The sequence below is a fragment of the Gasterosteus aculeatus genome, chromosome 7, assembly GCF_964276395.1.
Source record: "Gasterosteus aculeatus chromosome 7, fGasAcu3.hap1.1, whole genome shotgun sequence".
Taxonomy (NCBI): domain Eukaryota; kingdom Metazoa; phylum Chordata; class Actinopteri; order Perciformes; family Gasterosteidae; genus Gasterosteus; species Gasterosteus aculeatus.
Window position 1 is genome coordinate 972,096 of NC_135694.1, and position 11,095 is coordinate 983,190.

At 48.3% G+C, this 11,095-nt stretch overlaps 1 protein-coding gene across 1 annotated transcript; it reads left to right on the plus strand.

The window, feature by feature from the left end:
* The first annotated feature begins 1,609 nt into the window (after positions 1 to 1,609).
* LOC120823103 (uncharacterized) lies at positions 1,610 to 10,537 on the plus strand. Its single transcript, XM_040183197.2, has 9 exons — positions 1,610 to 1,928; positions 3,139 to 3,638; positions 3,802 to 4,026; positions 5,341 to 5,922; positions 6,178 to 6,247; positions 6,346 to 6,401; positions 6,759 to 6,813; positions 6,973 to 7,167; positions 7,881 to 10,537. Exons 2-9 carry the CDS (start codon positions 3,398 to 3,400, stop codon positions 8,500 to 8,502), a joined length of 2,046 nt encoding a protein of 681 aa, XP_040039131.2. The 5' UTR covers positions 1,610 to 1,928; positions 3,139 to 3,397; the 3' UTR covers positions 8,503 to 10,537.
* The last annotated feature ends 558 nt before the right edge of the window (positions 10,538 to 11,095 follow it).

Genomic DNA, 11,095 nt, shown 5'->3' on the forward strand with positions numbered 1-11,095 from the left:
AGTACTACCACAATACAATATAGTACTAGGCCATCACCAGTACCACTACCAACCAGTACTATTATATACTGACTACGTCCAGTGTACAGTAGTACTGGTTTCTACTGTCTCTCTACTGGTTTCTACTCTCTCCTGGTCTCTTTTGGTTTCTACATTGTACTGGTTTCTACTGTTTTACTCTAATGGTTTCTACTCTCTCTACTGGTCTCTACTGTTTTACTCTAATGGTTTCTACTCTCTCTACTGGTCTCTACTGGTTTCTACTGTTTTACTCTAATGGTTTCTACTCTCTCTACTGGTCTCTACTGGTTTCCACTGTTTTACTCTAATGGTTTCTAATCTCTCTACTGGTCTCTACTGGTTTCTACTCTCTCTACTGGTCTCTACTGGTTTCTAGTGCTTTTACTCTACTGGTTTATAGTCTCTCTACTGGTTTCTACTGCTTTTACTCTACTGGTTTCTAGTATCTCTACTGTTTCTATTCCCTACTGCCATCTACTGGTTTCTAGTCTCTCTACTGTTTCTATTCCCTACTGGTCTCTACTGGGTTCTAGTCTCTCTACTGTTTCTATTCCCTACTGGTCTCTACTGGGTTCTAGTCTCTCTACTGTTTCTATTCCCTACTGCCATCTACTGGTTTCTAGTCTCTCTACTGTTTCTATTCCCTACTGGTCTCTACTGGGTTCTAGTCTCTCTACTGTTTCTATTCCCTACTGGTCTCTACTGGGTTCTAGTCTCTCTACTGTTTCTATTCCCTACTGGTCTCTACTGGGTTCTAGTCTCTCTACTGTTTCTATTTCCTACTGGTCTCTACTCTCTCTACTGGTTTCTACTGCTTTTACTCTACTGGTTTCTACTCTCTCTACTGGTTTCTATTCCCTACTGGTCTCTACTGGTTTCTATTCCCTACTGGTCTCTACTGGATTCTGCTCTCTCTACTGGTTTCTATTCCCTACTGGTCTCTACTGGTTTCTATTCCCTACAGGTCTCTACTGGTTTCTGCTCTCTCTACTGGGTTCTATTCCCTACTGGTCTCTACTGGATTCTGCTCTCTCTACTGGTTTCTATTCCCTACTGGTCTCTACTGGTTTCTATTCCCTACAGGTCTCTACTGGTTTCTGCTCTCTCTACTGGGTTCTATTCCCTACTGGTCTCTACTGGTTTCTGCTCTCTCTACTGGTTTCTATTCCCTACTGGTCTCTACTGGTTTCTATTCCCTACTGGTCTCTACTGGTTTCTGCTCTCTCTACTGGTTTCTATTCCCTACTGGTCTCTACTGGTTTCTGCTCTCTCTACTGGGTTCTATTCCCTACTGGTCTCTACTGGTTTCTGCTCTCTCTACTGGGTTCTATTCCCTACTGGTCTCTACTGGTTTCTGCTCTCTCTACTGGGTTCTATTCCCTACTGGTCTCTACTGGTTTCTGCTCTCTCTACTGGTTTCTATTCCCTACTGGTCTCTACTGGTTTCTATTCCCCACTGGTCTCTACTGGTTTCTACTGATCCCTCTGACACGTGGGCAGCTGTATTATGAGCGGAAGTCTCAAGACCCTGTGTGGTTCGCGAGCACGGGCGCGTGCGCGTGGGTTCACGCGTGTCCTGCCCTCGTGCTGTGATCCGTCGCGTGGACACACACACGCACACACACACGCACATTGCATCGCCCTCTCCCACGCACGCGCACGCAGACCGGGAGGAGGAGGCGGGACCTCCTGACCGACCCGTCCTCCTCCGGGAAGAAGCGGATCGCCTCCGTGTCCGTTCACACCGCGAGGAGCCGCCGGGTGATAATGTGACAAAAGAAGAGGAGACATGGAGGAGATCTACGGTCTCTGTGCCCCGGACTGCACCACCTCCTCCACCTCCTCCTCCTCCGCCTCCTCCGCCGCCCCCGCCGCCGCCGCCGCCGCCACCTGCCCTCCCGGTACCGGTAAGTCCCGGAGGAGCGATGCGCGGTGCCGGGCGGGTTCGCGCGAGCGGCGTCCGCTGACCGACGCGAGCTGACCCGCGAAAACGACTTCTGAGGTCTAACGGGGTCGAGTTACCGATCAGCCATGTTGCGGGGGGAGGAGGGGGGAGGAGGGGGAGAGGAGGGAGGGGGAGGAGGAGAGGGGGGGTAACGGCGGGGCTCCTGACACCTGCCCTCGTTCCCGGTAACTGGAAAAAAACCCGTTATTAGTAAGAACCGGGGCCGTGATACTCGGAGCCGTTCGGCCGTGTCGGGGGGGCAGAGGAGGGGGGGGGGGGCAGATACGAGCTGACGGCTTTGACACCCACCGACCGGGAGGGGGGGGGGGGGTAACTGGTGCCCGGTCATCTTCGCTCGCCGGCCGGATGCGGTGGCGGAGCAGCCCGGGGAGGCGGGACGGGGTCGGTCCGGTTACCGGGCGACCTTTTCCCTCATTTAGGAGGCTTATTTATGTTTGTGTATATTTAAAATCGATATTTTATTCTTAGACCACTTTCTTAAATATTATAAATACATTTGATTGTTTTTACTGTCCCGACTACTATCAAATGATTATTCGTATTCATTTTACAATTGAATTAGTTTTGTTCTATAAAAATAATATTCCTTATTGTTTAGAATGACATTTATTTTCTCATTTATTTTGTATTAACACATTATGTCCATACATTTCATATTACATTATTGTATTAAATATCTTGATGATGGTGTTATTTTAATTATATAAACTGAAAATGACAATGAAATGTTATTGAAATGTTGCATTTCAAATTTTTCCCATCAAGGGCACGAAGTGATCACAACGGCCCGGTGGTCTATTGATGGTTATTGATCATAACCAGCGATTGTTTGTTGGCGGGAAGGTCAGGGCAGGAGACGGCGCGGCGGGGTCCGTTTCCATGGCGATAATGGGAACGATTTATCCCCTTATTATTGGGCATTACCCATTCAATAATTTATTCATTCACGGATTCACTTTGTTCATATTCCCTTTTCTTCTTCTCTTCCTCTCCATCCCCTCCTCCCTTTGTCTCCCCCTCTCTCTCTGGATCCCCTTCTGTCCTCTCTCGCCCTTCATCCTCCCCCTCCTCCTCCTCCTCCTCCTCTCTCAATCCATCTTCTCTGCCCTCTTTCACCTCCTTTCTCTCCCTCCTTCTCTTCTCTCTTCCAGGTCAATGAGAGGCAGCAACTGTAAATCCTCCCTGTTTTTTTCTCCTCCCTTCTCTCCCTTTCTCCCCCTTTCTCCTCTATCATCCTCTCTCAAAAACACACTCGTCCTATTTTAGCAGCTCTGCCTCCTTCCTCCTCCTCCTCCTCCTCCTCTTCTTCCTCTCTTGCCCTCCTCTCTCCTGAGTTTTGACTCCCTCTCTTCCCGCACACACACAAACACACACACAAACACACACAAACACGCACACACACACTGGAAAATGAAGCGTGGGTCGAGTGTGTTGCCGCCTCCCTCCGATGCAGCCAAACGACACACACACGCCGCAAACTCACAACGCACGAGGACGCACGCGGCCGGCGATGGCGCCCGCTCGCTGAGCTCGCACCGCGCCGAACAGGACGCACACGCCGCGGGTTCGAGTCCCTTCCCGGCAGCCACTTCCCTCTTCAGCCCGGATGTCGGCACCAAGATGGCGTCCGACCTCCTCATCCGGCTGTCAGGTAACGCGCTCACGTTGGTGGATCAGTCAGCGGACGCCATTTAACCCGTGACCCTCGACCGCGTTGCAGCAGCGCTGCTCTGGTGTTGCGATCATCAGGCTGTAATGTGAACTCTGCTGAGATCTATTTACAGTTGACTCCCTCCCTCCCTCCGTCTCTTCAGAGGCCACCCAGAAGGCCCAGATGCATCCTGGGAGACTCGCGGAGGCGGAGCCTCAGCGGCGCGACGCCCTGCCGGAGGGGCGCGGCGGGCAGCAGGACGAGCCGGGCCTCGCTCTCTCGCCGGACGGCCCGGGGGCGAGTCCCGAGCCGCCGCCGCTCTCACACACGCCCGACGGAAACGCCGCCACCGACACGCTGGCCTCAGATCTGCTGAGGAAACTGGCAGGTACACCTGTGTGTGTGTGTGTCTCTACATCCATCAGCTATTCATCTGTCCTTCCATCCATCCTATCATCCATCCTTCCTATCATCCATCCTTCCATCCATCCTTTCATCCATCCTTCCATCCTATCAGCCATCCATCCTATCATCCATCCTTCTATCCTATCATCCATCCTTTCATCCATCCTTCCATCCTATCATCCATCCATCCTTTCATCCATCCTATCATCCATCCTTTCATCCTATCATCCATCCTTCCATCCATCCTTTCATCCATCCTTTCATCCATCCTTCCATCCTATCAGCCATCCATCCTTTCATCCATCCTTCCATCCATCCTATCATCCATCCTATCATCCATCCTTCCATCCATCCTATCATCCGTCCTTCCATCCGTCCTTTCATCCATCCTATCATCCATCCTTTCATCCATCCTATCATTCATCCTATCATCCATCCTATCATTCATCCTATCATCCATCCTATCATCTGTCCTATCATCTGTCCTTCCATCCATCCTATCATCCATCCTATTATCCGTCCTTCCATCCGTCCTTTCATCCGTCCTTCCATCCATCCTTTCATCCATCCTATCATTCAACCTTCCATCCTATCATCCATCCTTCCATCCATCCTATCATCCATCCATCCTTTCATCCATCCTATCATCCGTCCTATCATTCGTTCTTTCATCCATCCTATCATTCATCCTATCATCCGTCCTTCCATCCATCCTATTATTCATCCTATCATCCATCCTATCATCCGTCCTTCCATCCATCCTATCATTCATCCTATCATCCGTCCTTCCATCCTATCATCCATCCTATCATCCGTCCTTCCATCCATCCTATCATTCATCCTATCATCCATCCTATCATCCGTCCTTCCATCCATCCTTTCATCCATCCTGTCATCCATCCTATTATCCGTCCTTCCATCGATCCTTTCATCCATCCTATCATTCATACTTTCATCCATCCTATCATTCATCCTATCATTCATACTTTCATCCATCCTATCATTCATCCTATCATCCATCCTATCATCCGTCCTTCCATCCTATCATCCATCCTATCATCCGTCCTTCCATCCATCCTTTCATTCATCCTATCATCCATCCTATCATCAGTCCTTCCATCCATCCTTTCATCCATCCTGTCATCCATCCTTCCATCGATCCTTTCGTCCATCGTATCATCCGTCCTTCCATCCATCCTTTCTTTAGAGTACTTCTGTTTTCCAGTTATTATGAATCAGGTAGTATTTGTACAGCGTCTGAAATACTGAAAACTGACAGTTTTCCCGCCAATGGCAGAGCGTCAGGAAGTGAGCGTCCATGCGGTGAAGGTCAAAGAAGAAGAAGAGCCGATGCAAGTCGACACATTGGTGACCTCTGACCTCGCTCGAGATCGACCAATCCCGAAGGAGACCTCCCTAAAGACGGCGGGCCACCGCGTCTTCAGCATTAAAGCGGAAGACCAGGGTCTTAATGGCATAAAGGGGGCGGAGCAGCTTCACCCCAGAGACAAGATGGCGGACGGGCGCCTTCGTTGGCCCGGACCAAAGACGCCTCACGGCGTCGTCTCCGGGCCCAACGGCCTACAGTTCCGGGTGAAGGTGGAGGATCGTGGCGTCTCTGGAACCAAGATGGAGGACCAGCTTCTCTTTCAAGCCAAAATCGCAGAGCGACCTTTCTCCGCCGCCAACGCCAGCAACAAGTTGCTCTCTGGGGTCAAGGAGGAGCCCGCTGCCGCGAGGCTGGACCGCGCCTCCTCGGGAGCGAAGGCGGAGGACCAGTTCCCCCCCGGAGCCAAGATGGCCGACCAGTGCCTGAGGGCCGCGCTGTGGCAGGACATGTCGGTGAACCTGGCGTCCACGCTGCTGCACCAGCTCTCAGGTACGAGCGCCCGACGCGCAGGTATCCACAGCCGCACAGCGAGTACGTGTACTTCTAGTGTACTTTGTACTACACATTTGTTGGATATTATTGTGCTTCATGTGTTCTAAGATGTATCTTCCTGCACAGCTTTTAACCTTTGAAGTTCAACTTATATTATAAATATTTATACTCCGTGTTTACGACCCTCGACGTTCAGGTGCGACTCGTTGATAAAACATCTGCCCTGATGTTGAACTCTGGTTCCTCCTGCAGAGCGAGTCAGCAAAGCCAACACGCGGCCGGAGGCGAGGACGCCGCCGCCGCCGCCGCCCGCCACAAGCAGGTGACGCTCCGCTTCCTGCCGCCGGGCGATGACGTCACGTGGACCCCTTGACCTCTGACCTGCTTGCTTTACGCTGTGTGTGTGTGTGTTTTCTACAGCCCTGTACTGAAGGCGACTGTGGACGCACTCTGCTCCTCCCAAGACCCTCCTCATGGTAACACGCACACGCAGTACATGTTCTTCTGTGTGGATACATACGTGCACTGTGTGTGAATAGTGTGCATGTAACAATTCGACCTTTCGACCTGACGGTTTACTTACGCGTAGAAAGGCGGGCGGCTCCACGGCGCCGGTTCATGAAGCCGCCTCGTCGTCGTCGTTGTTGTCGTTGTTGTTGTTGTTGTTGTTGTTGCGGCGCGATGCGGCGCTCCGTCTGGCTCCGCGCCGCCCGCTGGGCGGAGGTGAACTGACTCACCCGTGACGACCTGCAGGCCGGACTCTCCATCGGTACACGAAGGAGGGGAAGACATTCCAGGATTAACGAGCTTCTTGCTTCTCGTTGTTCTCACAGAAACGGAAAGCAGCCTCGGCGGGGATCGGCCCACCGGCTGCTCCTACTTCTACAGGTAGCGGAGCAGCTGTGCTCCGCCTGAGGGGCAGGTGGAGACGTAACGGACGGACTGCTTGATTTGACCTTGATTAGACTGGATTTGAATAGAAAAGCACTGATTTATCTTTCTGATTATTTGTGGTAAAATGAACTCAATCAGTCTGGCGCCTTGCAGGTGTCACGTGTGCGGCTTTGAGACGGACGGCCGCGGCCTTTTCCAGAGTCACATGACGGACCACCGGCGATGGGAGCGCGGCTCCTTCTCGCTGCGCTGCTGCGTGTGCGACCACTCGACCAATCAGGAGGCAGAGATGAGGGCTCACGCCGTCACGCACACGCAGAGGAACACGGGAGCCGACGGAGCGCCGAGGTTAGTTCTTTATTTCTCATTGAGAATATTTGGCAGAAAAATAAATTAATATTTTGTTGAACATAATGTAATGTTGTAAATAACAATACAAATAATATAAAATAAATTTCTACTGGAAATTCTCAATATATAATTTACTTTAACGTATACATTTTTTAATCCATACTTTTGATAGTTTTTTGCCCAAATGTGTATTATTATTACAAATAATATTTTTTTAGAATATTCTCTCTTAATATCTATATTTTATCTCTAAATATTGTTTTCTTAAAACATTTTTTTCTCAATTCCCTTTTCATAATATATCATTATTAATCAATATATCATATTTTCTTAAGATAATATTTCCTTAAAATATTTTATTTTCTCAGAATATTACTTATATTTATATATTTCTTTTCTTAAAATATGTATTTTTTCTCTATTTACAACTTTATTGTCACAGTATTATGACTTTAATACAAAGACTTTTTATTGTCGTAGCACTACTTGTAGCTAATGTAGAATTATTCAATACAATATGTAACAATAATGAAACAGTTAATTTAATCAACATTTAGATTATTGATGATATCAGAAACCAGGACAGATATTTAGTCTTTGTGGGATTGAAGTCTGCTGTGTGTTTTATGCGTTGCTTTTATATTACGTGTGTGTGTGTGTGTGTGTGTGTGTGCGCATCGTTAACCCGTCCTTCCCCTCCCGACTCCCAGATGCCCCGTCACCTCTCCCGCCGCCTCCGGCAGCACACCGTCAGTTGCCGTGGCAACCCAGTTAGAGAACAGCACCTCGGAGCATCGCTGCCGCATCTGCCAGAGGTCGTTTCCAGGGCAACAGGAGCTGCAGGTCCACTTCCAGGGTCATCGCCACGGCAACCAGTACCGGTGCGACCGGTGCGGCCACCTGACGCGGACAGCCAACAAGCTGGTGGAGCACGTGCGCGTGCACACGGGGGAGCGCCCGTTCACCTGCGACCTTTGCCCCTACAGCGCCAAGAGGCGGGACAGTCTGCGCCTCCACTGCAAGGTCAAACACCCCGGCGACGTGCACACGCACCGGTCGTACGTGCACAGAGACAACCATCGCTCCAACAAACACGTGCAGCGGCTGCACACACCGGCGAACACACACACCGCTGCAGCCTCCGCCCTCCCTCCTCTCCATCCCTCGCTCTGTGACCGGGCAGGGTGGAGGGATCTGTCTCCTCTCCTCCCCATCACCACGCTCATCTCTCTGAAGCCACGCCCCCTTTCCTCCTCCTCCTCCTCCTCCTCCGCCTCCTCCTCCGCCAAACACTCCTTCCTCGGTTACCTCGGTCTGACGACTCCTTTGTAAATGCTTTTTTTCTATTCCTTCCCTCCTCACCTCCTCTCCTTTCCTCTCTCCTCTTCTTCTTCTCTACTCGGTCCCGCTTCCTCTCCTCTCATTTCCTTGTCTTCAATCCATCCTTTCCTCCTTTCTCCTAATTACTTCTCTCCTCCTCCCTTATTTCTTGTCTCCCCTCCTTCCCCCTCCCCCATCTCCTCTCCCCCTCCATCGATCCTCTCTTCCTTCATGCCCTGTATCCTCTCCCCTCTCCTCTCTCCTTTCCTCATCCCCTGGACTCTTAAAGAGGAGGTGCCCCCCCCCCCTCTCGGCTCACTATGTATGAGAATGTCAATCAGATCAATGCACTGAAAAACCTTTTTGGATTTATTCTCCTTTTTGCATCATGCTCGTGATTTTAATGCTGCCTGCTTGTAGTCATGTGACCACTGAATGCTATTTAACCCTGTGACCTATTTATTGCCCCTCCGTCGTCCTCCACAAACCCCGCCCCTAAAGAACCCCCCCTCTCATCTGCGTTAATAACCCTCTGGGAACACTTACACGTATTCATATTTCAGTCTTTGCACCTAAAGAGCTTTTCGCTGACGATGATTCTCACCAGTAAAGAAACATCATCGTCTTCCTGTTTGTGGCAAAAAGAACTAAATGTGTTTGTTTTTTATCATAAAAGAGAGAATAAGCAGATGTTTGCATCCTAGAAGCCGAACGTTGGCTAAAAGGCTTTTTTTTCAACTTTTCCGCCGTTTGACCAATTGATCATTTGAAATAATTCAGTCCTTGAATCACTTTAAATTATTCGGGGTCCTTTTCGGTTGCAGGTTTCTGGAGGGCGGTGAAGACTCTCTGATACTTTATGTTGTGTATTGATAATGTATTTGGGGCTTGCACGAGTCTGCTCATGTCTTAATTTAAAGTTGCACTATACGTAGAAAAGAAAAAGTCTTTTTTTAAACACAGAAAAACACCAGATATTTTATCAAAAACATCCTCGTTTCATAAACGTTTCAAGCGTTAAACACGGAGTAGGAAATGTACATACAGAAGGTATTATCATATTTTTAAAAACTAGTTGATTAAAAAACTCATTTGTGCACAATTTAGTAATTAATGCTCTGGATTTAATTTCATATTTCAACCGGCCACGATAATTAATGTTTTATTCGTTTCTGTATTAGTCGTATTAGTCCACAGGTGACAAAAATGGCGTCTGTGACCTGAAACGTAGAAACCACCCACATATTGATTAGAATCAACACGCAAGTGTGGATTTTAATCCATATTTAAATATATCAAATAAAAGGGGGAAACACTTTATTTTGAAGGGGTAGGTTTGCCTTCAACCAGTTTAAAGTTGTGTTAAAGTGTTAAAACTATTATTTAAGTAAAACCAATGAAGAAATGTGGGATTCTGGAAAAAAGTACAAAAGTATGAAGTAAAACTGCATATTATTACATATCACGTGTATTAAATACACAGTGAGTGTCTCAAGGGTGCACGAAAGAAAAGAGGGCGTGAAATCGAGAGCAAGAATTAGATTAAATTATGCACAATAATTTGGTTATTTTATCTCATTATCGTTTTTTTAATTTGAACTGAAGCTGTGATTTGAATCAAACTCAATTGATCTTGCTTTTCCCAGCATTAAATGTGCAATCAAACGCCCCACGAGGCCTGGACCCTCTGGCGGTGATGTCACAGCGTACTTCCTGTGCGCCGTGACATCATCATTAAGAACGATACAATCAACAGTGTATTTTTTATATTTTATTTACAGGTTTTAAAGTGACACAAACATGAAAAGACGCAGCAGAAGTAAAACACAGCCACATCTTTGTATGTCTTTCTGTATTTATTCCTCGTATAGCTTGACTTTACCTGTGATATATATACATGTACACAGGTGTGTACAGTGATTGATTAGCAGCTTACAGGTGATAGCTTCCTCGCTAGCTGAGCTAACTGACGTCACGCCGAAGGTGAATTCAAACCGCCTTCTAAAAACGATTTGCACACGATGATGAAAATAAACGTTTGATCAAATTGATCGTGGTCTGTTAATAATTATTGATAACTGCACGCCGGAGGTTAACGATACCGCAGGGAGCGACAGGAAGTGATCACGCCTTTCAAACTAAAACTTGAAACTCCCGTTTGTTTTAACCTGAAATGTTTCTCCGATCAAAAAGGTGCTGAGAGCTGATTTCTGCCTGCTCGCTATTTAACCGCTTAAGTTTTATTTCCACTCAAAGACGCATGAAATGACCTCGGATCGTCTCTCTCTCTCTCTCTTCCCCTTCACCCTGTTACTGTTTGTCGATCAATAAAGTTTGATTCCATCTGACTCATCGGGTTACGACTCACTGCAGCGCTCACGTGTAATCCGGACTAAACCACGCAGTGCTCGTAAGAATACACAGAATAGATTAATAAATACACAGTGGAACCCGAGGAGGGCAGTGGGGAGGAAAGATGGAGGAGGAGAAAGGATGGAGGACGGTAGAGGAGGGGGGGGGGGTGAGAAGAGGAGGAGGTGAGGATCACCAGAGAGTGTCGCTTTGGGAGAGGAACGAGGGATGAAGGTCACACACCACACTCACA

Coding starts and splice junctions, on each gene's coding strand:
- LOC120823103 (XM_040183197.2), top strand. CDS start 3,398: ATGAAGCGTGGGTCGAGTGTGTTGCCGCCTCCCTCCGATGCAGCCAAA. Junction 3,639..3,801: donor CCTCCTCATCCGGCTGTCAG/GTAACGCGCTCA, acceptor CCGTCTCTTCAG/AGGCCACCCAGAAGGCCCAG. Junction 5,923..6,177: donor GCTGCTGCACCAGCTCTCAG/GTACGAGCGCCC, acceptor TTCCTCCTGCAG/AGCGAGTCAGCAAAGCCAAC.